Genomic DNA, 27,464 nt, shown 5'->3' on the forward strand with positions numbered 1-27,464 from the left:
GCACCCAAGGGTACATGTGGGACCAACAGTGACTAAGCAGTCTGGGGGGGCAGTGAGGAGGGGCTAGCTGCGTGTGAGATGGGGTCCTGGGACTGCTCAGCTGTGGGGCTGGGTTAACGAGTGGGGTCTGTGTGGGTAGCGATTGGTAGGACTGGGAGGACCAATGGGAGGCTTATGGGGCCAGCAATTTGGGCACCTCTGCAGGGTGCATTAAGGAGACTCTGGCTTTCAGTGACTGTGGGAGAAATGAGTAACTTGCTCAAGGTCACTCATCCAGCAGAGCTGGAGTTGACCTCAAGAAGCCTTAACCATGACACAGTGCAAGGTCATGACGCAAAAGCTGACTTGAAGCAGCACACGGGGCGTGGGCAAGACAGGGTCTGTGTGCCCTGGAAGTTTTACCTGTCTGCAGACCAGAATGGGAAATGATACTGCAGGTAAATTCAGTATTTGAGAGCTCTGATCATTACCACATCTGGCAGACTGTATGAGTGAACAGTGCCTGGGGCGCTGTTCCATTTTCACTGGAACATGTAATTCATACAGGGAGAAATAATTCCAGGGCAACAAATGGGACAAAACCTAAGGTACAGGTCACCTGTCACTCGACAGAAGAGAAACCACACTGGGAGAATGCCTTATAAATTCCACACATAGAAGAAAACTCACAAAACTTTATTCAGGGGTCCAAATAAATTGATTAGACCTCAAAGAATTCAAACCCATGCATGCAAAAAAAAAAAAAAAAAAAATTCAGGAATATCTTCAGGGAGGTGTCAGCCTCCACTGAACACCATAGAAATGATCAAAGAGGCTAGGTGCGATGGCTTATGTTTGTAATCCCAGCACTTTGGGAGGTGGAGGCAGGAGGATCGCTTGAGCTCAGAAGTTCGAGACCAGCCTGGGCAACATAGTGAGACCTTGTCTCTACACAAAATAAGAAATTAGCTGGTTATGGTGGTGTGCGCCCTCTACTCAGGAAGCCGACGCGGGAGGATCGCTTGAGCCCAGGTCGAGACTACAGTGTCCTAGGATTGTGCCACTGCACTCCAGCCTAAGAAACTGAGCAAGACCCTATCTCGAAAAAATAAAATAATAAAAGAAATGATCACAGGCAGAAACCGTATGTACACACTGAGTGTGGAAAAGCCCTCTTGTGGAAGTCAGTTATTTGTATACCTCAGAAAATTCGGGAAGGAGAGAAACCTTGTGAATGTACTAAATCTGATAACATCTTCAGTAACAGAGGATGCCCCACTGTACACAGAATGGCTCATGCTGTGGAGATAACCTGCAAGTAGACCGAATGTGAGAAAGCCCACAGGAGGCAGAGAGGCCTCGCGGGCATCCGAGTTCCTAGAGAGGCCCGCAGGCATGAACATGGCAGAGTGTGAAAGTCTTCTGCGGGAAGCCAGGACTCTATGCCAGAAACTTCACACTGGGGAGAAATCCTCAATGCAATCAGTGTGGAAGTGCCTTTGCTAATAACTGCTTCTAGTTCTGAATCATGAAGTTAAGAGTGGAGAAAACCACAGGAATGTAAAACAATGTCTAAAAGTTTTCAACTAGAAGTCAAAACTCATTGCACACCAAGGAATTCATACTGGAAGAAACACTGAGGAAACAGCAAATGCAGGAAAGCTTTCTCTTGGAGATAAGAGCTCACTGACTCTCAGAGTTCATATAGGGGAAGAACCCTATACAGTTGTGAGTGTGGAACCGCCTTTGGCAAGAAAACATGCCCCATTAGCCAGGAGAGAGCCTGCACAGGACAGAAACCCTATGGAATAAATACATTCTGGAAAGCATTCAGCAACAAATGAAACGTCCTAGTTCACACTATGGAGAAGCCCTAGGAACACAACAGATGTGGAGAAGGAGAGTCAGTAGTGCAACAAAAATGTTTGTCAGAGGAGAAGCTTTTAAGTTAATTACCTAAAAACTGCAGAAACACCTAGTCCCAAGGTCAAAACCAACTACGCACCAGAGAAGCTGTATGGGAAAGTTTGTATGTTGGATAAAGTATGGTTGACCCTCAAAACTAGCTCCAGACATCACATACTAGAGAATGTATATTGATCTTAAACAGTGGTCAATTTAACAAATTTAAATTCTACTCCCAGGGACACAAAATTCCGTAACTTAAACCAAGCTTTTTGTAAAAACTATCAATGAAAAACAAACGTGCGTGCATCTGCAGCCCAAGCCTCTTCCTCCCCAGGCCTGGTGCTCAGCTTGCAAATGGGTCTTCCCAGTACATACGGGGAATGAAGAGTTTCCATCACCGTCCTAAGCCATCCACCTGGGATTCACCCTCACCACGGACATGACTGTCTGTCACTGCTCCCAACCTGGAGCTCCTAAACCCATCCCCGCCCCGAACACAGCACAAATGCAACCCTGCTCCTCGTTCTCACATCACTCATACCGCACACATGTATCTGAATTTCTGAAGGTTTGCAGGGGTGGGTTTGGTCTTTTTTTTTTTTTTTTTTTTTTTTTTTTTTTTTTTTGAGATAGTCTCACTCTGTTGCCCAGGCTGGAGCACAGTGGTACAATCTCAGCTCACTGCAACCTCCACCTCCCAGGTTCAAGTGCTTCTCCTGCCTCAGCCTCCCGAGCAGCTGGGATTACAGGCACCCACCATCACGCCTGGCTAATTTTTATATTTTTAGTAGAGACAGGGTTTCACCCTGTTGGCCAGGCTGGTCTCATACTCCTGACCTCAGGTGATCCACCTGCCTTGGCCTCCCAAAGTGCTGGGATTACAGGTGTGAGCCACCATGCCCAGCCAAGGTTTGGGGGTGATTTAAGGGAGTACACACAGGGGAGGAAAACAGCTATACTCTTAAGTCTGACCTCGCCCAATCCCGGGGGGATGGTGGTAAAGTCTATGGAATTGGGAATCTCATGGGGGTGCACCCCAATTCCTGAGCTCACTCCCTCGCCCCTGCAGGCCCTTCCCATGCTCACAGGGGTCTCACCCAGGGTCTCTCCCTCCGTGCCAGAGGAATCCTACCCAGGCCTGCGTGCCTCCGTCCAGACGCACAGCCCCAGGTCTCCTCTTGCTGAGACAGCTCCTCCTCCACTCCAACCCCACGTTTCATTCTGGGGTCTACACGTTCTTCCACACCGCCCAGTCCCCAGGTTATGGGGTTTGACCGAGGGGAGGAAATCCTCAATCCAGGCAAAGGCCGGGGCTTCATCATCATCTTTGGACTTCGGATGAGAGAAGTTTAGTCCCTCTCTAGAGCTAGAACCTTCTCGGTGGCTGTTTCCCACCATGGGTAGCGAGTCTGGTCTGTGGTGAGGAAGCATGAAGCTCACACGCTGGAATCAGGGCAGAGCTGGGTCCAGTTCCTTCTCCAGGCCAGCCCCACCGATGCAGGGCGTGGTCTTCGCGACTCCCTGCCTCTGACTGTTCACCGTGGACCTGGGCTCTATATAGCTTTCACCGTGAGGCAAGAGGAAGAAAGGAGAGGCAGCAAGCAGTCCCGTTCCCAGCTGCCCTGCTACTTGTGGTCTTCTGCATCCTCGCCCTTGGGTGGGGCTGCCACCGTGGAGGTGGCCTTGAGGCTCCGCTTTCGCTTCTGCACATTCTGCTCCGGATGGAACAGGATGACGTAGGTTTTGGGTACGTAGAGCATGCCGAGGGACACCGACGCACTCAGGCTCAAGGACACGGTTAGTGTGGTTGTCTGAATGTAGATCTAGACCATGGAAGAGGGGTCGAGATGGGACTCAGCCCTGCTCTCCCTGCCCCGCCCACACAGTCCTCACTACACAGACTGGAGCTGAGTCTGTTTCAGTCGGGGAACTGGGAATGAGCACTGAAACCAGGACAACAGCATGAGCAGAGGCCCCGGCGCCTGAGGGGCTGGCAGCCTCCGTGCAGCTCTGGTGTGGGCAGGAGGGAGGGGTGAGGAGGGGTTATTAACAGAGAGAGACACCTGGGGAAGCGGGAGCCAGAGCATGTCGGTGAATGAGTACGTTTCAAATACATACAAATGAATAAATGGGCACAGAGTGAATTGAGAAGCAGATGGGAAAATAAATGAATGACAGGTGCATAAAATGTTCTGCTGTGTATGTGAATAAATGATGCAGCAACGGGCTGACACATTAATGGGTTGGCAGTTATAAAGCATATGAAAGCCGGGTGTGGTGGCTCACACCTGTAATCTCAGCACTTGGGGAGGCCGAGGCAGATGGGTCACCTGAGGTCAGGAGTTTGAGACCAACCTGACCAATATGGTGAAACGCCGTCTCTATTAAAAATACAAAAATTGCCCAGGCATCGTGGCAGGCGCCTGTAGTCCCAGCTACTCAGGAGGCTGAGGCAGGAGAATCACTCGACCCAGGAGGCGGAGCTTGCAGCGAGCTAAAATCACACCACTGCACTCCAGTCTGGGTAACAGAGTGAGACTCTATCTCAGAAAAAAAAAAAAAAAAAAAAGCATATGAAGAACTTGAATTTTAAAAAAAACAAGCTAACTGGGTGACAGAGTGAGGCAACATCTCTCAAAGAAATGAAAATGATAAAAAAAAAAAAAAAAAAGAAGAGTGGAAGTTAAGAAGAGGGCTTAGAAGCTTGGACAAGTGAATGAATGAACAAAGTAAGAAGGAAATGAGTGAATGAACAAGCAGCCGGATACGGGATAAACAAAAGCGCGAACAAGCATTTAAGCTAATGAATGAATCCACCGGCAGAACAGGCAGGAAACAGGCAGTGAGACCTCCTGGGAGCCTCATTACCTTTTCAGCTGACTGGGCAGTGCCAAAGAAGATAGGCACGAATGCCAGCCAGATGATGCAGGTGGTGTACATGGTGAAGCCGATGGGCTTGGCCTCGTTGAAGGTCTCGGGCACGCCGCGGGCCTTGATGGCGTACACGGTGCACGTGACCATGAGCAGGAGGCTGTAGCCCAGGCAGCCGATGAGAGACAGATCCGACATGTCACACTTGAGCACCCCTCTGGCCTGCTCCGGGTCCACTGTCCGCTGCTCCTCATAGTCAATCACGCTGTGTGGGGGCCGGGCCCCCAGCCATGCTATCACCCCCACCACCTGCAGGAGCCAACACTGCATCAGATACAGCACTTCCCAGGGACAAATCCATTCCAGCCCTGATGGAGGCCCCTGCAGGTCGAGATGCCCTTGAGGCTCTGCCCATGGAGTGGGGTGCTCCACCTCTTCATGGTGCCTCTCAGGAGCACTCAGTGGAGAAGAGGGGATGGCACCCCAGGAAGAGACAGCCCAAGAGGGGCCCATCCACCCAGCCAAAGGCCCTAGCAGCTGTGGAGAAGGGCTGTGCTGGCCATATATGTTGGCAACAGCAGTGCAGTGTGCGTAAGAGGCAGCTTGGTGTCCTCTTCCTGCATTCTAGCCATTACCAATGCCATGTACTGTGCCCCTTCAAGGTAGATGGCTGAGGCCGGAAGCTCTGGAACTGAGGCCGGACTTGCATCGCCTCTCTAGCCTCCTCACATGTAGTGAGCTTCAAAATAAAGGCACGTCACAGGCAAGAGAAACAAAGGAGCACTTGGTGGGGAGGAGCAGGAATGGGAGCTGATGCTGAGGAGTACTGGAGTCTGTGCAGGCCCTCACAGGGAGGAGATGGAGTCACCATTCCCTCACATGACAGGAAACACAACATCGAGCCAAGGAAAGCTGGGAACAGGAACGAAGCCACCTGCATAAAGGCGGGACCCTGGAAGGGCTGCCCCGCACGTTTGTGCAGGTTGTTCACTGCACAAGAGCGCCTAACTGGGGGCAGGGATCTGGAATCCAGCCTGCACGCCAGTGCTGTGCCGAGCACCTGGAGCAAGGCTATGCGAGCCTGCCAGAAGGGATGCTTTGCAGTCATCTGCCCACCCAGAAGAAGCAGCTTTTTGTGCTTCTCCCAAAGGCAGCAGACCCCTGAACAAAGGACCTTCCAAAATAAGTTTGGAAGTTCCTACTAGAACAAGGCTCCAGGTAGGAAAAAAAAAAAAAAAAAAAAAAAAAAAAACAAAAACAGTTGCTTATGAGAAACAAAAAAGCAAGTCCAGGGACGCACAGCGGTAACAAGCAAAACGGCCCACAGATGCCGCAGCCCGTGGAGCTGACAGTGAGCCAGCGCACCTCACTCGGAATGAACTCCTGCAAAATAATAGCAAATGAGCAAAGGACGGGAACCGGCTGAGCCCAGGAGAGGAAAGCCCCACGCCCGGTGCACTCATACTAAGTGCAGGCAAATTAAAACCACAATGAGATGTCACTTCACATCTCATCATGATGTGGTAGTCATGGCAAAAACACCCAGTGCAGTTGCAGGCTTGTGTTTTTTTAAAAATCCGTTGTTATCTGGAACGTGGGGCAGGCAATGACTGAGGCTGGGGAGGAGAGCTGGGGGTCCCCAGTGGGGTCTAAGCATCTCCACCTGGGGGTGGGGGAGCACGGAGCACCTCAGGCCGGGACGTAGAGGGCACCTTCTCAGGATGTGCGGCACACGGAGACCCTGGGCCTGACCAGGGGACACTCAGGCCCTGTTATCTGGAAGAAGATGGGAGTACCTCCTAGTCACGGAGAACTGCATGACCTGAGGCATGTGGTGTGTGTGGAACCAACAGAGAAGGGGCTCGCTGGGAGTGCACAGTGCTGTGTCCAAACGGGTGAGCAGGTGTTCGCACTGAGGCCGCCCTCCACCTGGCCCTGAAACCCAGCGGGCCCTGCAGTGTCATACCAGGTCACCCTCCCCAAGCCATCTGTCTCCCGTACCCTTCGCACAGAAAACATCCAGGGCGTCCCAGACTCCAGGAGTTGTCTCCAAGGCCGTAATAACTTTACCGTCTTAAGAAAATCCCCCAAAGGAGCTCCATTTTTTAATGCACAACACCGCACGAAACACTGGCCACTGGGTGGAATTCTATCTCCACTCCACAGTAAAATGTTGGACCCTATGCCTCTTATCCTCTTATCCACACTGCCCCAGTGAACAGGACAGCAGAGACTCCCTTGTGCAAACAGGAAAACCAGTCAGCTAGCTCTTCGTCCTGTTTCCGTATGTGAGCCAAACTGTGGAAGAGCACGTTTGGTTTATGAAAATCACTTCGCTGTTGTACAGAAAGGTCTCTGGAGGCCCACACTCCCCGCCTTACTGCCCTGTTCTCCTTCAGGGACCCAGCAGGGGAGCTGGTGGCCCTAACAGAGCTGCTGTCACAGGACAGGAGGAGCTCCATTTCCTGTGGCCTTAAAAAAAAAAAAAAAAAAAAAAAAGGCTGGTCGCGGTGGCTCACACCTGTAATCCCAGCACTTAGGGAGGCCGAGACGGGCGGATCACGAGGTCAGGAGATCGAGACCATCCTGGCTAACACGGTGAAACCCCGTCTCTACTGAAAAATACAAAAAACTTAGCCGGGCGTGGTGGCGGCGCCTGTAGTCCCAGCTACTCAGGAGGCTGAGGAGGGAGAATGGCGTGAACTCGGGAGGCAGAGCTTGCAGTGAGCCGAGATTGCACCACTGCACTCCTGCCTGGGCGACAGAGTGAGACTCTGTCTCAAAAAAAAAAAAAAAAAGAAAAAGAAAAGAAAAGAAAAGAAAAAAAAACCCACAGGAACTAAAATAGAAAAGGGTGACTGTAAAAACAGCATTTCTCTTTTTGTTTTGAGACAGGGTCTCACTCTGACACCCAAGCTGGACTGCAGTGGTGCAGTCTCGGCTCACAGCAACCTTCAACTCTCAGGCTAAAGCGATCCTCCTATCTCAGCCTCCCAAGTAGTTAGCACTACAGGCATGCACCAACACGCCCGGCTAATTTTCATATTTTTTTGCAGAGACAGGGTCATGCCATGTTGCCCAGGCTGGTCTCAAACTCCTGGACTCAGGTGATCCACCCATCTCCGCTTCCCAAGGTGCCAGGATTACAGGCATGTGCCACGGTGCCTGGCCTTTTCTGCTTTGTTAATTTGTGGACAGTCCCCCTCCCTGCCCTGGCCCTTGGGAGCCTACGGACCCACCTGCAGGGAGGTGAGGCTGAAGGTGATGACCAGCTGCGAGGTGGGGCTGATGAAGGGAGGGGGTGTGACTGAGCGCTTGCCCTGCTCAAAGATGCGGTAGATACGGTTGGTCTTGGTGAGCAGGGCAGAGTAGCTGAGGGTCGTGCCTAGGCCCAGGAAGAGCCTGCGGGTGGCACAGACCACGGCCCCAGGCTCAGCCACCATGAGGAAGGTGATGGCGTAGATGAGGAAGATGCCGGTGAGGAGGACGTAGCTGAGCTCTCGGCCCGAGGCCCGGACAATGGGCGTGTTGTTGTGTCTCATGAAGGTGGCCACCACTGTGGTAGTGGCCATGATGCCCAGCACGGCCAGGAGGAGCGGCAGGGCTGCCCAGGGGGAGGACCAGCTTAGGCGCACCACAGGCGTGGGGCGGCAGCTGGTGTGGTTGGGCGTGGGCCTCATGTCCCCAGGACAGGCCTCGCACGTGAACTCGTCCACCTGGAAGCGGTACCCGTCACAGGCCTCGCAGTGCCAACAGCAGGGGACACCCTTCACCATCTTCTTCCGCTCCCCCGGCCCACAGGGGAGGCTGCACAGAGACGAGGGCACCTCGTGGGGGTCGCCAGACCACTGCAGGGCCTCCACCTGGGATGCAAAAAACACAGGCTGGGGGCCTCTGCCTCCGGGATCCTGGGCCCATGCCCACCCGGGGCTTGGTCTGCACACTCACGTCCAGTCTGAGGGTCTCTGCCCACTGGCCCACTGTCTGGTACCCGCCACTGCTGGCACTGCCGTTGGTGGCCTGGTACTGGAAGATGTCGTACCGCCCAGGCGCATCTCCGTTTTCGTTGAACATCACGGGGGTTCCTGCGCTGCCTGGAGAGAGAGCCCGTCATCCTTGCTGGTCCTGCAGCCCAGCAGAGCTGTCTCCGGGGGAGGCCCCAGGGACCAGCAGGAGAAAGGAGGCGCTGAACAAGCATCACTGCTCGTGAGGGACATGCAAATCCAAGCTGCAGGGAAATCCCCCTTCACCCATTGGGATGGCCTCTGTCCAAGAACCAGAAAATAACAAGTGTGTGAGCATGCGGAGAAATCGGAACCCTTGTGCACGGCGGATGGGAAAAGGCTGTGGCTGCTGCAGAAAACAGTGTGGAGGCTCCTCAAAAAATTAAACACACGACCCAGCAATTCCACTCCTGGGTAGATACCCAAAAGACTAGAAAGCAGGGTGGCAAAGAAATACTTGTACAGCCATGTTCATAGCAGCATTATTCGCATAGCCACAAGATGAGAGCAACCCGAGGGTCCACTGACAGAGAATGGACGAACATGATGGGGCCATTCATACAATGGGATGCAATTCAGCCTTCAAGAGGAAGGCAGTTCTGACCCATGCTATAAAATAGATGGACCTTGAGGACATGATGCTCAGTGAAACAAGCCAGTCACACCTGGGCAAATACTGTCTGATTCCACCACAGGAGGTACCGAGGACAGACAGTTCATAGAGAGGAGCAGTGGAACAGTGGTTGCAGGTGCTGGCGGGAGGAGGGGATGGCGAAGTGTTTAATGTGTACAGAGTTATGGTTTTATAGATGAAGAGTTCTGGGGATAGATGGTGGTGCTAGTTGCAAAACATTGTGAATTTATTTTTATTTATTTATTTATTTTTTGAGACAGTCTCATTCTGTTGCCCAGGCTGGAGTGCAGTGGCACAATCCCAGCTCACTACAACCTCTGCCTCCCGGGTTCAAGTGATTCTCCTGTCTCAGCCTCCCGAGTAGCGTGGATTACAGGCACTCGCCACCATGCCTAGCTAATTTTTCTATTTTTAATAGAGATGGGGTTACACCACGTTGGCCAGGCTGGTCTCGAACTCCTGACCTCGAGTGATCCACCTGCCTCTGCCTCCCAAAGTGCTGGGATTACTGGAGTGACCCACCGCACCCAGCCTGAATGTATTTAATATCACTGAGCTCTACACTTAAACATGGTTAAGGTGGTACATTTTATATTATGTGTATTTTATCACAATTAAAAATGAAAAAGGTTTCACAGTCCAGGCTAGGGGATGAGTTCAGACATGGAGAGAGGTCTGAGTGACAGTATGAAATTGGAATGACTTGAACAATGAGCTCTATTTTTCTTACGAGCTTGCTCCACCCACCTGCAGAGCTGCTCTGGGCTCATATTAAGTTGACTTGATTAGCAGAGAGCATGGGGGAGAGAAGGTGGTGAGTGAGTGCTTAGTGGAAGAGTGGAGTTTAGAACTGTGTAAAGGACAGTGATTGAACAGAAAGTCATCTCTCCACAAATCGTGGACACAGCTTGAGTCCACTGGGGTCTTCTCAAAAGACACAATTTTGAGCCCTGATCACACACCAAGCCTGGTGCCAAGGCACAGGTCAGACCCACGCCTGTGCCTAGTGCATGACTCAGAGTGGGTGGCATGTCCCTGTGTAAGTGCCCCACGTGCACCCCCAGGGTCCAGACGCCCTCAAGCTCTGTGCAGTGGAGGGGAGCGTGGTGTGACCCACTGAGGGTTCCTGGCAGAAGGGATCAGAGAAGCTCCCCAGCATGTCAACTGTGAAACCAGCGCAGGGAACACTGAAGCCTGGGGAGGGAGCAGTGTTCAACCGTGGGGACTGGAGCTTGTCTCCTGTCTTTGGCACTCAGCCCCAGGTGCCCCCATTAGACCACTCAGCCTCTCCCAGCCCTTCTACCCTGAGGTCATCCCAGGCCTCACAGACAAATCCAGCCCCCAAGCTGCCCTTCACTGCTGCAGGGGTGCAGGCACCCACTCACCATTGAAGCGGACAGCTCGAATATACTGCAGAAGCGTCCGCCCATCAGTGGGCTCCATCGCCGGGCACAGCCCTGTGTGCCCAGGGCAGAGCGCCTGGTGCATGCTGTGGAGGGCATGGGCAATGGCGTACACTGCATCAATCACGAACTGCACCTTGCCCTCCTGTTCGTACGTGGAATCCCGGCCGATGCGTTCCTCGCCTGTCCTAGGGATGCCCAGAGAAAGTGTGCCCGGCCGCCATGCACCCAACCTGGCCTCCCACCTTCCCCCTCCCCACCCTCCCCACCCTGGGCAGCTCTCACCTGTGCATTTGCGGGTGGAATCATCTGACTGAGTACCTGAGCTGGTCAGTTTGCAGTTAAAATTCTCTTCCCAGAACTCAGCAAACCAGATGTTCCTGCGGTTGTTCTCCAGGGATCGAGTCATGAAATACTGGTCAAATCCTACAGAGACGGAAGGAGAGGGAGGATGGCGCTGACCTGGGCCAGCTGTGTTTCTCCTGTGTCTCTCTGCCACTTGCTCACTTTTCAGCTAGAAGTGGCCAAGTGACCAAGTTCTGATTGGTGGACTCAGAGTCAACTGGAGGTTCCAACGTAGCCTTTACATGTTGATGCAAACTCAGAGCCTCACCATTTGAAAGACTTTTATCCCTGCTCCTTCTTTTGGTGGAATAAAAGAATGGACAGAGCCCAGAGCTTTAAGAGCATCATTCACTCACTGCCCCACACCTAAAGTCGCCAACTCTCAGACCTTGTGTCTTGTGAGGAGATGCCTTCATCGCTAAAACTACTCTCAGTCCAGGCTGCCACCCGAGCCCAAAAGCATCGTAGCTGAAATAAAAGGTGTGACGGTGTATATCCCCCCTAAGACTGGGAGGCCCTAGCAGCCAGGGCTCAGCCTTTCCAGTCTGTGTTTCATAAAATAGCCCTGAAGTATGTCATCAAGGCGTCCTCAGTCCAGCCTTGGGGAGAATGAGCAATCCTATTGTAAAGTGAACCATCTGTTCCTGCTGGATTCATCCAGATCCATAGGTGGGACGGGGTGCAAGGGCCTCATCACTTTGATCAACAGGATGGTATATTCCATATCCTTGGTTTCTGTCCCTCCCACCCTCATCCTCAGATTGGCGTTTCTTTGGCAGCACTAGAAACACAGGCACTAAATTAGAAAACAAAACCAGCCGGGCGCAGTGGCTCACGCCTGTAATCCCAGCACTTTGGGAGGCCGAGGTGGGCAGATCACGAGGTCAGGAGATCGAGACCATCCTGGCTAACACGGTGAAACCCCGTCTCTACTAAAAATACAAAAAACTAGCCGGGCGAGGTGGTGGGCGCCTGTAGTCCCAGCTACTAGGAGGCTGGGGCAGGAGAATGGCGTAAACTCAGGCGGTGGAGCTTGCAATGAGCTGAGATTGGGCCACTGCACTCCAGCCTGGGTGACAGAGCGAAACTCCGTCTCATTTAAAAAAAAAAAAAACCCAACAGTTTCTCCCCATCCAGGGAGTGGAGTGTCCTTTTCCTCACACGCCATCCCAGTCAAGCACTGCTTGGAGGGACGTGTCCACAGATTATCAGAATCATAGGATCCGGGGATCTGAGAAGGGATCTGGATTATGGCACCAATTACACAGATGCAGAAAACGATCGTCCCCAAGAGGGGGTGCTGGGGAGACGCGTGGGGTGGGGGCTGCAGTGCCCCTGGACTCACCGTCGATGGAGGCCCTTTTGGGCAGGATGGTGATGGCCCCGACGGCCACGTCCTCCAGGCTCAAGATGGGTGAGGTCTTGGCTCCCCAGCTGTCTGAACCGACCCACAGGAAGTGGCCGGTCAGGTTGGCCTGGCGAGCTGCCTCCAGGACTCGCCTGGGAGGAGCAGGGCTGGGGTGAGGGAGGGCCTGGGAGCCTCCTCCAGCTTGGCCCATATTCCTTACCACTCTATCCATCTCCCCTGCTCTACAATCACTCACCAGATCCTTGTTGCTCAGGAGAAACGGGGCTTGGGGCATTTGGGGCACTTTCCCCGGGCTCTCCTCTGACCCTAGGCCTGCCCACTTGCTCTGCCCACTGTAACCCACTGTACAGGGGGCTCAGAAGGGCTCCTTGGGGAAAAATCCAGTTCGGAGCCACCCCCTCCCCATACGCCTCCACCAGCGTCACACCCAGCCTCCTAGGCTGGAGATGAACTCGGGCTGGGGCCTGCAGCCTCTGTGCGGACCCTGGGCTCCTTCCCTGACAACTCCTTTTCTGCACTGGGATCTGCCCACAGGTCCCTCCCCACACCCCTGGGAGCTGTAAACACAGACACATGTTCTGTGTGCTATTCAGTCTGGGCTTGTGGCATCTCCCCAGACCAGGCTGCTTTGCCACTGGGGGCACCAGAATCAGAGGCAGCAGCAGGGAAGGTGGGGGGTGCGGGGAGCAGGGGAAAGGGAGGCCGGGAGGGTGTGTAAGGTGGTGATGTGCAAGAGGAGGGGTGGGACCCTCAGGGAGAGCCCCAGGAGCCCAGTGATTGTGCCACTGTCCCACCTGATGTCATCCTCATTGGCAAAGATGATGATGCCCCGGGCATTGGGTGTCTCCATGAGTCTCCTGATCACCTTGTTGAACTCTCCCGGCTTCGGTTCCCTGGGAATCTTGATAGACTGGGCAATACAGACCCCCCCTGGGTGTTGGGGGTGCCAAAGTCAGCTTCTGTCCCACCCACCCACACACCCACCTGACCACTGCTACATAGGACTGTGTAGCCTGACTGAAGGGTCTGCAGGGGTGAAATCTGGCCTGCACCCTCCACCAAGCCTGAGGCAGGGCTGAGTCGTTCAAAAGCAAAAGGCCCTGCCCACATGGAGCACCAGCCAGGCAACCTCCACCCACCATGGACCCAGAGCCCCCATCCTTCTGCTTCCGCCCCACCCGAGGGCCCCGGGCCCACACTACGGAGACTCCTTGGTGCCTCGGAGCCCCCAGCTCACCAGCCTCTCGGGAGATCTGAACGAAGGCCTCAACCCCGCTTTCGCCATAGTTGCCCTCAGAGGCCAGCGTGGACACATAGTTCCATCCCAGTGCCCTCACGATGTCCACCATGGCCTGGGCCTGGTAGGAGTCGGGGGGCACCACCCGGGAGAAGAAGTCATAGCGCGTGGAGTCGCTGAGCTCCGGGGCTGTGGAGGCGTAGCTGATCTGCGGTATCTGGAGGGTGGGAAGGACAGCCGGGCTGTGGACAGAGGTCAGTAACTCGAGAGAGGGAGGCCTGGCTGGGGACGGAGGTCAGTCACTCGAGAGAGGGAGGGCAAGGGGGGCTCAGGAATGGACGGGGCACAGAAGGTGTGGGGCTGGGACCTGGGACACAGATGGGGCATGGAAGGCTTGGGGTGGGGACCTGGGGCCAGCTGGAGCAGCCACCTGGAAAGGCTAGAAGCTGTGGGCAAGGTCTGCGTTTTGTGAGTGGGCCTGAGAACTCTGTGAATGTTGTGCATGTGAGAGGTACGCAGGACTAGGGGAGAGGGCAGGACCGCCACGTATACTGGTACAAGCTGTGTCCTGAACAAGAACGCCCCAGCAGAGGGCCTGCAGCCCATCCAGCCGCATCTGCCTGTCCCAGTCAGCCCCAGGGGAAAGCATCTTTTCTTGATTCACACCAAGGGGTGGTCTGCAGGGGCGGACAGCCCTAGCAGGGATTAGGGCAGACAGGGAAGCACCAGGGGATGTTTGATTTAAGGCTGTGTCTGGCCTAGAATGGGGTTTGTTGGAAACTGGGTTTCTCTGCATGCATTACAGTGATTAACAGCAGAGATCAGAGGCTGAACTGACCGGGGAGTGTGGAGGCAGAGGCACAGGGCTGAGAAGGCTGCCAAGAGGGGGCTACAGGGCTCCAGGGTAAAGAGGGGCTATAGCAGGAGCTGGTGTGAAGACCAGAGAGGGGAGTTTCTGGAAGGAGGGAGGGGGACTGTTCCAGGGTTGTTTGAAGCAGGATTGAAAGTATAGAGACAGCATGAAAAGGAAGCCAAGAGTGGCAGGGAGAGAGAAAGAGGGAAGATACAGGTGGAGAGAAACAAGGAGAGAGAGAGAGAGAGAGAGAGAGAGAGAGAGAGAGAGAACTGAGGAGTACAGGAGATGAGAAAGGCCCAGTGGCCACAGCTCAGTGAATAATGCTGTGGTCCTCAAGCCCTCCTGGACACTTGAGTTTGGGAACAACCTTCCCATGTCCCCTGGACCTCCTGAGGGAAGTTAATTTAAAATGGCTGGGAAATGAATGTATTTCCTTTAGACCAGGAATTGCAGCATCTTGCCTGTGGCTGTGTTTTGCACAGTTTTTACTAATGTTTGCATTTCTAGCCGGGCAGCACAACCTCAGTCTGGGCTGAGCTAGCAGCAGCGGGCCCTGGGTTCACAGAGTCCTGCCCGCCTGAATACCCAGCTGGGCCCCTGAAGGCCTCGGGGTCTGGAATCTCTGCATTCGACCTAGAGGACAGAGACAGAAACTAGAGCTCTAGGCAGGGCCGGGAACACACACAGGCGGGTGAAAAACCCCGGGGCGGCCACACAGCTTGTCTGGTGCCAGCGTGGAGGTGACATATCAACACTGCCAATCCGAGGAAACCGGAATGGGCGCTTCCATGTGCGCAGACGATGCGGAGCGGCCCCGCACACCTGGAGCAAACACAGACGCTGCTCCCGGGAGAGAGAAGCTCTCGGGAAAGAGAAGTTCCTCCCCTGGGCAGATGGAAGCCAGGCCTTCCTCCTTCACAGACAGCCGGATGCATACAGGCCCCTCCCGCCACAGAACCCCAGAAAAACTGTCCCACAAAACCCCCTAATCCCGACTCTGCTGGCCCCTAGGACTGCAAGGAACACGCTGCCCTCACAGGACAGTTCTCTACATGTGAGGACAGTGCAGGGCCAGCCCGGGCACCTACGCAGGGCGGGGTGCAGGAGACCAGTGCTCACAAGGGAACGCCCCACCCTGCTCTCAGACGCCCCTGGAGGGAGGGTTCAAGGCAGACGTTTTGAAAATAAACTTAAATGATCAAAAAAGAGAAGGTCCAGATCTTTCGGGCCTATCCACTCCCAATAGCAGCCCCGGGACACGTCCCAGTTGCTGCTCTGGAAGGAGGGACCGGGTTCCAAATAAAGCTCAAAGTTGAAACGTCACTGGAGCGCTCCGCAGGCCGAGGGGGCAGGAGCACCTTGTGTGGGTGGAGGGGTTGTGCCCAGAACAAGGGCACTCCAGCAGGCTGGCAAATGGGGACTGAAGTCAGGCCGCCCTCCGCAGCCAACCGGCCAGAGGCGTACGTGGCGCCCGCCCGGGAAGGGGCGCCCTTGCGGGGCCGGGTAGACAAGGGCGGCTGGAGTGGTCGGGTGGATCCGATTCAGGCCTGCGTCGGGCCCAACTGACAGGACTTCTTTGACGCTGTGTGAACTCAAGTGATTAAAACGGAGACTCTTCCAGAAGAAGTAAAGGAATGAGACTTGGGCCACCCCAGGGCGAGGACGGGAGAGACGCTGGACACCCAGCCCGGCTCCGCGGCCCTCACCGCAAACAGGCGCAGCACGTTGGCGACCATGATGGAGACGGAGCTGGCCGAGGCGCCCACGACGGCCACGACGCGCTCGGGGGGCGCGGTGCGCAGCGGAGGCACGCCTCCCGGGCAGCGCAAGCCCACCTCGTCGCCGTCGCCGCGGCCGCGGATCAGCGCCTGCACGAAGCTCAGCGCCTGCTCCAGCGCGTAGGTGTCCCGCGAGCAGGTGTCCAACAGCCGCGCGCCCAGGCGCACGCCGGGCAGCAGCTCGGGGTCGGCGTTCACGCGGTCCAGCGCGTACAGCATGGCCTCCAGCCGGTGCACGCCCTGCTCCTTCTTCAGCGGCCCGCACGCCCGGCCCGCCGCGCCCCGCGCGTGCACCGGGAACAGGCCGCCCAGCGTCAGGCCGCCCGCCAGGCGCACAGAGCCCGCGGCGCGCGCCAGGCCCGCCTGCGCCAACCACGCCAGCGGCAGCAGCGCCACGAGCAGCGGCTCCCGGGCTCTCCGGGGCAGCGCCATCGCCTCGTCTAGCGGGCTGCGGGGAGACAGAGGGGCGGGAACGCTCTGAGGGCTGGGGGAAGGAGAGCGCGGCTCGGGGCGCGGGGAGGGACACCGGGGTCCTGGGGAGAGGGCGCTCGGGGAGCGCCTTCCACTTTGGCTCGGGGGAGTTCGCTCAGCCGGCCTGCCCAGGCCTCCGTCTCTCTGTTAAAAGCGCTGAACCCTATCGCCCGGGGTCCCGCCCGACCACTGCCTCCACCCCTCCAGCCCTGCCACTTCCCGACAGCCTGGTCCTTCTTCCTCGGGGTCCATTCCCAGCGCACACCCCGGCTCCCTCCCCAGCCAGTCACCTGCGCCAGCCGCTGTGGGTTCAGGACAAGTCTGTGACAGATGCCGCCGAGGCCCCGAGCGAGAGAGGATTAAGGATTCTAGGGAGGGATGAGGGGCGGCTCCGAGGGTGGAGACCCCTCCTGAGTGTGGGGGGTGGCGGTGCTGGCTCTCCCCGCATCTCCTTTCCCTCCCTCTCCTAATCTCTGGGTCTGTTTTCTGTTTTCCTGTCTTTGGTTTGTGTCTGACTCGGACTCTCTGGCTGTCTCTCGGGCTGTGTCTGATGCATAGTCTCTGTCCATCTCTCTAGCGCAGTCTTCTGCTTCTAGGTCTCTGTTCCTCAGTCTCTCCCTGGCTTTCTGCCTCTGTCCTCTTCTTGGAAATCTTGTCTGTCTCTGTGCCTTCCTGTCTCTCCCTGCCATTCTCTCTCTCTGTCCCTGACCCCTTTTCTGCCTCTCTCTCTGTCCCTGACCCCTTTTCCGTCTCTCTCTGTCCTGGCCACCAGTGCTCTTGACTGCAGTAGCCTAAGGTATTCCCCAGCTTTCTCCTTGCAAAACCGTGCAGGGGGCCGGGGCTACCTGAGCTGGGAGGGCCTGAGCAAGAGGAGAAAGAGCAAGGGGCAGGAAGGGACCAGGAGGGAGAAGCCTTTAGTATTAGCGAACTTACAACACCCTCCAGTTGAGAAACAGCCCTCGAGGAGTGAGTTGACTTGCCCAAGGGCATGCAGCTGGCAAGTGTGGGCATCAGGATTCACACCCAGAATGGCATGAAACAACCAGCCCACACTGCCTTGGATAGAAGGAGGGGAGAGGCCGGCTCTCCTTGCAGCTCCCACTCCCCGTATTGCATGGGAGGATGGAACCCCGCGGGGTTGTTCAGGCTGCATATAAAGTCTCCTTAGGCTCTGGGTCTGAGGCAGCTACTCGAGCTGTGGTGCACACTGTGCCAACGCTCTCTGTACCTAACTCCCCACCTCATCGTGGAGGCCAAGGTGAGGGGGCTTGGCCAAAAGACGCATTTATCACCACCCCTATCTGAGGCCCGGGATTTGGCTCTCTGATGCCAAGAGAGCAAAGGGCATCCTGGAGACAGGTGGTGAGCTCCTAGCCACAGGGATTAGCATGCTCCTCGTACGAGGGCCTGAGCCGGCTTGGGTTCCATTAGACAGGCTGGATTAGGGTGGCTGGGGGGATTTGGACAAGGCTGGCAGAGGGAGCAAGCAAGAAACATGCCACCTTTTTCTCTTCCCCCACCTCTCCCAAGCCCCGATAGTTTCTACTGCCAGAACCACATATCCTGGTGGAAGCCCGGAGTCAACAGGCTGGATCTAGCGCTGCTCCTATCCATTTAACAGTGGGAAGGGTGGGGAGTTTAGCTGGTGCCAGGCCCTAAGCCTGACATTGCAAAGGACTGCGTAAACTGGGTTTGGGAGGTGGATGGGCCCTTCCCTGTTCAGGATGAGCCTGACAGCTCCCAGCACTCAGCAGCCTCCTGCTTGGCATGACCAAAGCAGCCACTGCCCCTGCCTGGAGGACAGACCATCAGGAAGTGGGGGCAGCAGCTGAGGGACTGGCAGGGGGGTCCTCACCCTGTAGGAGGGAGGCACGCACACCTGTGAGCAGGGGGCTGGAGGAGAAAGGGAGGGAGGTGGCAGGATTTTAGGCTGATGGAGATTTGGCTCTTGGAGGCGTGGAGAATGGCTTTGCTGCTGGGGCATTCCCTGAGAATATGAGAACCAGAGACAGAGCTGAGCAGGTCAAGGAGGGCAGAAGCCAAGAGTTCGGGTTTGGACGCAGGAAAGCAGAGGCTTCATGATTCGTGAGCCTGGAGTTGAGGGAAGAAGCCAGGGTGGGAGAGAAAGCTGAGGTGGGATCACCATGGTGGTGTTTAAAGAGGTGGGACACAGGAGCTCACTGGGGCTGAGAGTGTGGACAGACAGTGAGGATGGAGCCCCAAGAACCCCAACATGAGGGTCTGAGCAGAAGTAAGGAGACTGGGAGGGGGTGGCCGAGGAGTTAGAAGAAAAGAAGGAGAGTAGGCAGCAGAGGGGCCCAGAAACAAGGATGGAGGAAGGAGGGAACATTCACCGTAACTTATTCAGCCCTGTGCAGGGGCAGAAGGCCAAAGTGCACCTCGCACAGATGAGAAGAGAGGCAAAGAGACGGGGCAGCCCCATGGCCATACCGCTCAGACGCCTGTGGCCTAGAAAACCCTTGCAGCCTTCACACCGTGTCTGTGATTCAGCGGCAGGTGCTGCCGTTGACAAGCACACAGGTTAAACTAAAATCCCAGCTGCTGCCTTCAGCTTGTGTCCACACTTCTAACCCCAGAGCCGGGCCATTCAGTATAGCCTCCAGACTAGCCCCCACATCTAACAACCAGACCATTCTACTGGGGTTCTTTTAATGGTTGGACTCAAAGCTTCCGATGCCAGGATTGGGATGTTAGACATATTCCACCCTCTCTTTTGTTGGGAACATGTTTTGTGGGTGAACCGGTGCATCTAGCATGGACTCTGGCACAGGGATGTTGAAAAGCATGGGGTCTGTACCTGGGAAGGCCACCTGATCCTTTCCGGAATGTCCTCTGTGGAGCAACGTGGGGTGTGTGTGGGAGGTGAGCCTCCCAATGCACTAAGCCCTGCCAGCCTTCACTCTCATGCGCCCTCATACCCCCAAGGGGAGCCATGAGCTCCTCCAGGCAGCAGGGCACACATGTGGGCCCCGGCTGTCACCAAGACCCAGGGTCACCTCCCTGCAGGCTTCTCCGTTGGCCCCTGGGCTTCTCACTGCGCTCTCCAGCGCTCAGCTGCCACGTGATCCACTGCACTGGGGCCAGCTTTTCCAGCTATGAACACCAGCGGTGCTGCTGCCTCCGCATGGACTGGTGCTGGTAGACCCATCAGCCAAGAAGGAAGCAAGCCAGGCGCAGTGGCTCCTGCCTGTACTCCCAGCACTGTGGGAGGTTGAGGCGGGAGGATCACTTGAGCCCAGGAGTTTGAGACCAGCCTGAGCAAGATAGCAAGATCCCCTCTCGGCGGATCACAAAGTCAGGAGATAGAGACCATCCTGGCTAACACAGTGAAACCCTGTCTCTACTAAAAAATACAAAAAACTAGCCGGGCGAGGTGGCAGGCGCCTGTAGTCCCAGCTACTCGGGAGGCTGAGGCAGGAGAATGGGAGGCGGAGCTTGCAATGAGCTGAGATCCGGCCACTGCACTCCAGCCTGGGCGACAGAGTGAGACTCTGTCTCCAAAAAAAAAGAAGATCCTGTCTCTACAAAAAAATACAAAAATTAACCAGGCATGGTGGTGCACGCCTGTGGTTCTAGCTACTCGAGTGGGTGAGGTGGGAGGATCCCCTGAGCCCAGGAGGTCAAGGATGCAGTGAGTTAGGATTGTGCCACTGCACTCCAGCCTGGGCAACAGAGTGAGACCCTGTCCCTGCCCCGCCCCCCACCAAAAAAAAAAAAAAAGCAGCCTGGGCTAGAACTTCAAGGATGAAGAAAGGGAACAGGGTCTGGATGAAGAGACGTTGCCAGACCTCCTCAGAGCTGTACCAGGACAAGCAGTCACCTTTCCAGCCTCCCTGGTCAGGGAGAATGCCTGCTGGGGTCACCCACCCACAGGCCATAGGGCCCTCTTACAGCATCCTGATACAGCTGCTCAGGCTCAATGAAGTAGCACAGAATTTTTACAAAATGTGCAGGACTTCATTTAAAAGGTTGCCCTGAGAAGAAGTCCTGTTGTTCCCTGACCCTGGGACTGTTTTCCTCAGCTGGGCTGCCATGGCAAAGCCCCACAGACAGAGGGTCAAAGAACAGAGATTTTTTTTTAATGATGAAAAGCTTTAATAACAGACAATGTGATTTCACAGGCAGTCAATCGGCAGATTGACAAATCATTTAACTTTCTTTAGATAAAACCAATATTCCAGTCAAGAAAGATGAACCCGAAATGGATCCTTTTACAATCACCAACAAAACTTGTACAAATGAAGTCCATGATGTACCCATTAACATGCTACATGTGTGTCAATAAAACACGCTCTCCCCCACCCCAAGCCCTGGCCCCCCGGCAAACATAGATAAATGATGTGCACTGAGTGATACCATTAGGTGAGAACTTTGGTTCATGCAGTCAGCTGCCATAGAGGTTGCACCCAAAACCCTCAGCCCTGGCACCCAAAGTCAGTCCGTGGTGGTGGCTCATGGTGTTAGCTGTGTTCCTTCCACACCGGGTGAATACTGTGCTCAGGAACACTGGTGGCAAAGACCAAGCCCGTGTCATTGTGCCCATCCGGTCCATTCAGCCAGGATGCATCACCTGCCAGGAAGCTTGAGCCTGTCTTTGATTTCTTATACCCTGGAAGAGGCCAGCGACGGATCAGGCTCTGTGTCTGCAAGTCCATGATGTACAGGTGGCAGCTGTCAAACAGTAGGGCAACAATATTTCCAAAGTCAAGCAGGGCCATGTTTGCTATCTCAGGAGTCGTGATGACCCTGAGACTATCGTAACTGTTGGCAGAGTCCCGCTGACAGAGACCGAATGCTGAACTACAGACAATGTATTTGCCATCACCATGAAGTCTTGTTTGCAGGCGGATACTTCTGTCCTTGGAGACAAGACAATGGCTTTAAGGCTTGCAGCTGATTTCTCTCCCATTTGGCAAAATCTTAATCTCATATTTGCTTGCACTTGAGAGGATGTAGTCTTCAGGGTCATGCAAGAGAGACTTGACTTTGCACTTCTGCAGAACTACCTTGGTGACCCATGCCGTGTGTCCAGTGAGTGTGCTCAGGCATGCCCCGCTAGCTAAAGTCCATCCTCTCACAGTGAAGGCTGCAGAGCCACTCACCAAGATATCACTGTAGTGCACACTGAACACTGAACGCGTGTGCCTGTGAAAGTGCTGGGTCCTGGTTCCAGAACTCCGTTCCCAGCAAGCACAGCGTTGTCAAAGGAGCCTGTCACAAGCTTCTGTTCACTGAACTTCACCATTGCACGAATGTGGGTCTGGGTGCCACAAACGCACTGCCGTGTGCTCACATCCCACAGCTTTGCAGGCCCTGTGGCTGTTTTCCTCAGCTGGGCTGCTGTAACAAAGCCCCACAGACACAGGGTTAAAGAACAGAGATTTATCTTCCCACAGCTCCGGAGGCTGGGCGTCTGAGATCAGGATGCCAGTGTGGTGGGTTCTGGGCCGGGCCTCTCACCGGCTTGCAGACCATCCTCTTCTCTTTGCGTCCTCAAGAGACATTTTCTTGATGCGTGCAGGAGGAGGGAGAGTCCTCTTGTCCTCTGCTCCTGAGGCCACCAGTCCTATCAGATTAGGGCTCCACCCTAGCGACTCATCTAACCTAATCACCTGTTACACCCCTGCTCTCACTGCACTTACATTGACAGTAAGGCTTCCGCGTAAGAATGTGGGGGACACAACTCCCTCCGTAGCCCTCTGACTGGGCCTGAGGCATCCGGGGGAAAGAGCAAAGGGCACCCAGTGGAACTGCGAGTTGGTGGTTCAGTGCACACTAAGGGCTACAGAGCCCAGGTCTAAATCTTGGCCCCGTCACTTTTTATCAAGGTGACCTTGAGCAAGTCTTTGTACTTTTATGTAGCCTCAGTGTCCACATTTTTTTTTTTTTTTTTTGAGACAGAGTCTCGCTCTGTCGCCCAGGCTGGAGTGCAGTGACGCAACCTCCACCTCCCGGGTTCAAGAGAGTCTCCTGTCTCAACCTCCTGAGTAGCTGGGATTACAGGCACATGCCACCACGCCCCGCTAATTTTTGTATTTTTAGTAGAGACGGGTTTCACCATATTGGCCAGGCTGGTCTCGAACTCCTGACCTCGTGATCCACTCACCTCACCCTCCCAAAGTGCTGGGATTACAGGTGTGAGCTGCGCCCGGCCATCAGTGTCCACATCTTTTAAGTGGAAAACTTGATATGGCAAATTCTAGTGTTTTAATATTTCAATTCAAATTTTGTTTTGTTTTGTTTTCTTGAGACAGAGTCTTGCTGTGTCTCCCAAGCTGGAGTGCAGTGGCATGATCTTGGTTCACTACAAGCTCTGCCTCCCAGGTTCACGCCATTCTCCCAAGTAGCTGGGACTACAGGCGCCCACCACCACGCCCAGCTCTTTTTTTTTTTTTTTTTTTTTTTTTGTATTTTTTTTAGTAGAGACAGGGTTTCACCATGTTAGCCAGCATGATCTCGATCTCCTGACCTCGTGATCCACCTGCCTCGGCCTCCCAAAGTACTGGGATTACAGGCGTGAGCCACCGTGCCTGGCCTCAATTCAGCGTTTCTAATCCTAGTGTCTAAGCTTTTGTATATTTCTCTTAAGAGGCTGGTTAGGAACAGAGTAGTAATAAAATTATTACAGTAGGTGATGAGAGCTCCCATATATACCTCTCCTTAATTCTCACAATGCCACGCTGAAGTAGGTGTTAGTATTACCCCCATATTGCAGATGAGGAAACCAAAGGGTGGAGAAGCACAATGAGGTAAGGAACCAGACTGCCCAGGGTGCAAACATCCAACAGCATGGTGGGTGGGGCTAGTGGAGCTGCGCCCGTCTCCCTGAGCCCGGCTGTTGCTCACTAGGCTGTAAAGATGATATCATGGATAGAGACTTTCTATCCATTTTCTGTCCAGATGTCATCTGGACAGAAAAGGAAGGGAGGCAGTTACAGAGATTGCAATTTGTGTATATTGAACCATGTGGTTTTTTGTTCTAGGAGAATTCCAGTTCTAGAATTCCTCTGGAAACAGGTGTCTCTTACCCTGTGTTTTAGTGTGCTACAATTTCCGTAACAAAGTACCACAGACTGGGTGGCTTAAACAACAGACATTTTTTGTCTTGCAATTCAGAACCTAGAAGTCCAGCATCAGGGTGTCAGCAGCATTGGTTCCCTCCGAGGGTTGGGAGGGAAGGATGTGTCCCAGGCCCTTCTCCTTGGTGTATAGATTGCTGTCTTCTTCCTGGCTCCACATCATCTTCTCTCCGTACCTGTCTGTGTCCAAAATTTCCTCTTTTTAATTTTTTTTTTTTTTTTAGAGACAAGGTCCACTTGCCCAGGCTGGTCTTGAACTCCTGGCCTCAAGAGATCCTCCTGCCTAGGCATCCCAAAGTGGGATTACAGGTACGAGCCACTGAACCCCACCCAAAGTTCCTCTTTTTTTTTTTTTGAGACGGAGTCTTGCTCTGTTGCCCAGGCTGGAGTGCAATGGCACAATCTTGGCTCACTGCAACCTCTGCTTCCCGGATTCAAGCCATTCTCTTCATCAGCCTCCCAAGTAGCTGGGACTACAGGCGTGCACCACCACACCCAGCTAATTTTTGTATTAGACAGGGTTTTGCAGAGACAGAGTTTCACGATGTTGGCCAGGCTGGTCTCGAATTCCAGAACTCAAGTGATCCGCCTGCCTCGGCCTCCCAAAGTGTTGGGCTTACAGCCAAGAGCCACCGCGCCTGGCCCCAAGGTTCCTCTTCTTAAAAGGACACCAGTCATATTGGATTAGAGTGCACCCCAGTGACTTCTGTTAAACTTAAGTACCTCTGTAAAGACCCTGTCTCTCTATACAACCATATTCTGAGGTCCTGGGGAGGTTAGGACTTTAACATGAATGTTTTTCAGCATTGTTGGGGGGGCACAATTCCGTCTATTACACCATGTAAAGATGTTGCAGATGTGTTCCCTCCCAAGGCTGCCAGGCCTTAGCCTTGAGACAGCAGTAACTGATCACAGGGGTTCTGAGGTGAGTGTAGCTAAGCGCAGACATTGGGTGCGAACTCAGCCTGCTTCAGTCCTGCTTGAGCCAAGCATTTCTCCTGGTGCACCCTGCGGCCATACAGAACAGCCCGAAGAAGCAGGGCCTGTTCCTCCCAGCTGACTGCCAAATGCAAAGTACTGTAGCTATTGAAATGCAAAGTTCAAATGGAAACAGCTACTGCAAAATGCTGGTGGTTCACAGTGGGCCGGCTGTGGTTCACAGCTTATATGAGTGTGGTACATAGAAATGCAGCAAGCGGACCAGGCACTGTGGCGCACGGTGTAATCTGTAATCCCAGCACTTTGGGAGCCCGATGTGGTGGATCACTTGAGGTCAGGAGTTTGAGACCAGCCTGACCAATATGGCAAAACCCCATCTCTACTAAAACTACAGAACTAGCTGGACGTGGTGGTGCATGCCTGTAATCCCAGCTACTTGGGAGGCTGAGGCCGGAGAGTCACTTGAACCTAGGAGGAGGAGGTTGCAGTGAACCAAGATCACACCACTACACTTCAGCCCATGTGACAGAGCGAGACTCTATCTCAAAACTAACAACAACAACAATGAAATGCATCAAGTGTAGGTTAATTTGGAATGCATAATAAAATAAGGGTCTATTCCTAGATAACCTGTGGTACAGTTTTGTCTGCTCATGACATTATATAAATGAAGGAGTATTTTTCAAAAGGAAAATCGTAAAGTAATTTGATCAAATCTGAATCTTATTCTAAGTGAAAGGCCCAAACAGCTTTCCAAAGGAATTGACTCATCATATCGGGGTTTAGAATTCATCCGTTTTCATGATACCGGTCCATAGGGTTTGTATTGCTTGTAATTGGCATTGACTTGAAGTTCGATATGAACACCAGCTTTTGGGCTCACAGTTTTGGTAATGGAGGAACTGCCTCCGTTTTGAAACAGAAATGTTTAAATGCACCAGATACTGGTTTATACAGGTTGTGTCTTATTTAAGCTGCCTTTCCACAGGGCAATGAGGGATTTCAAGCATGAAATATATTTGAGAAACTTCATTTTTAAGGAACCCATTAGGGGATATTGCTTTACTTTTAATTTCTTTATTTTTTAATTTTTTATTTAATTTAATTAATTAATTTATTTATTTTTAAGACGGAGTCTTGCTCTCTCCCAGGCTGGAGTGCAGTGGCATGATCTCAGCTCACTGCAAGCTCCGCCTCCCAGGTTCATGCCATTCTCCTGCCTCAGCCTCCCGAGTAGCTGGGACTACAGGTGCCCGCCACCTCGCCCAGCTAATTTTTTGTATTTTTAGTAGAGACGGGATTTCACTGTGTTAGCCAGGATGGTCTCAATCTCCTGACCTCATGATCCGCCCGCCTCGGCCTCCCAAAGTGCTGGGATTACAGGCGTGAGCCACCGCACCTGGCCTGTTTTGTTTTTTAAATAGGAAAATCTTTAACCAGAACACAAGTTTTCTTCAAAAGTAGAGAAATCAAAGTGCTAGACAACAAGGCCATAGAATACATCTCAGAGAAGTTATCCCAGATATGCAGTGAACGTCTACTCAGAACATGCCTCAGAAAACTTTTCTTTTTGACTTTTTTTTTTTTTTTTTTTGACAGGGTTTCACTGTCACCCAGGCTGGAGTGCAATAGTGCAGTGACCCAATCATGGCTCACTGCAGCTTCCACCTCCTGGGCTCAAGCAATCCTTCCACCTTAGCCTCCCAAAGTGCTGGGATTACAGGCACAAGCCACCATACCCAGCCAAGAAAACTTTTTCCTAAAGGGCCATGTGTAGGCTGAATGATACCCTTGCTTCTGTCCAAGTTCTAATTCCCAGAACCTGTGAAGGCTGCCTTATATAGCAAAGGGGACCTTAGAGACGTGATCACATTAAGGTTGTGAGATCCTGAATTGTCACTTGGGCCCCATGTAATTGTAGCACCCTTATGAATGAGAGAAGGTGCCATGAAGATGGCAGCAGGGAGTGATGCAAAGATGCTACATGTAGGCTTTGAAGATGCAGAAAGGGCCAAGGAAGGCAGCTCTGACACCTGGGAAAGGCAAGGAAATGGGTCTCCCCAAGAGCCTCTGGACGGGGGCAGTCCTGCTGACACCCTGATTTCTACCTCGTGAAACTGGTTTCAGACTGTGAGAGAATAAATTTGCATTGTTTTCATGAACTAAGTTTGTGTCAACTGTTACAGCAGCAATAGAAAACCAGAGAGTAAACATTTTCGGCTTTGCCCCTCTGTCATAACTGTTGACCTCTGCCACTGTGGCACGGACACCATCATGAGCAACAGCCAGAGTCAGCCTCGTGGGCTTGGCTGGGGGTGGAAGCCCCTGGGCAGTTGTGTGAGCGGGATTGTCGTGATGAGCATCAGTTTAGCTCAGGATCCCCAGCGACCCCAACCACGAAGCCTGAGACAGGGCTCTGGAGGGCCACAGCAGCACACACACTCACACACACACACACACACACACGCACACGCACAGAGCAAGAGAGAAAGACTGGGAATGATGACACTACAGAGTTGTGGGTAAAAGACAGTCTTTTCAATCAATGAAGTGGGAAAATTGGGTGCCCC

The 27,464-nt window shown here is 53.7% G+C and overlaps 1 protein-coding gene and 1 pseudogene across 1 annotated transcript; both read right to left on the reverse strand.

The window, feature by feature from the left end:
- Positions 1-514: 514 nt before the first annotated feature.
- GRM6 (glutamate metabotropic receptor 6) lies at positions 515-17,189 on the reverse strand. The gene is made up of 11 exons (XM_010380991.2): positions 17,146-17,189; positions 16,313-16,832; positions 13,751-13,967; positions 13,308-13,443; positions 12,490-12,644; positions 11,085-11,225; positions 10,782-10,982; positions 8,707-8,852; positions 7,998-8,621; positions 4,756-5,067; positions 515-3,710 (listed from the first exon to the last, which is right to left on the reverse strand). Exons 2-11 carry the CDS (start codon positions 16,814-16,816, stop codon positions 3,513-3,515), a joined length of 2,634 nt encoding a protein of 877 aa, XP_010379293.1. The 5' UTR covers positions 16,817-16,832; positions 17,146-17,189; the 3' UTR covers positions 515-3,512.
- A 4,147-nt stretch (positions 17,190-21,336) lies between these two features.
- Positions 21,337-27,464, reverse strand: part of LOC104676235 — a 28,357-nt pseudogene continuing 22,229 nt past the window's right edge.

This window comes from Rhinopithecus roxellana, chromosome 3 (genome assembly GCF_007565055.1).
Source record: "Rhinopithecus roxellana isolate Shanxi Qingling chromosome 3, ASM756505v1, whole genome shotgun sequence".
Classification (NCBI taxonomy): Eukaryota; Metazoa; Chordata; class Mammalia; order Primates; family Cercopithecidae; genus Rhinopithecus; species Rhinopithecus roxellana.

Excerpts from the sequence above, each read along its gene's own strand:
- GRM6 (XM_010380991.2), bottom strand. The coding sequence starts at position 16,816 with ATGGCGCTGCCCCGGAGAGCCCGGGAGCCGCTGCTCGTGGCGCTGCTG. Across the intron at positions 10,983-11,084 it reads TTCCACCCGCAAATGCACAG|GCGAGGAACGCATCGGCCGG; the intron begins GTGAGAGCTGCC and ends TCCCTAGGACAG. Across the intron at positions 3,711-4,755 it reads CTGCCCAGTCAGCTGAAAAG|ATCTACATTCAGACAACCAC; the intron begins GTAATGAGGCTC and ends TCCATGGTCTAG.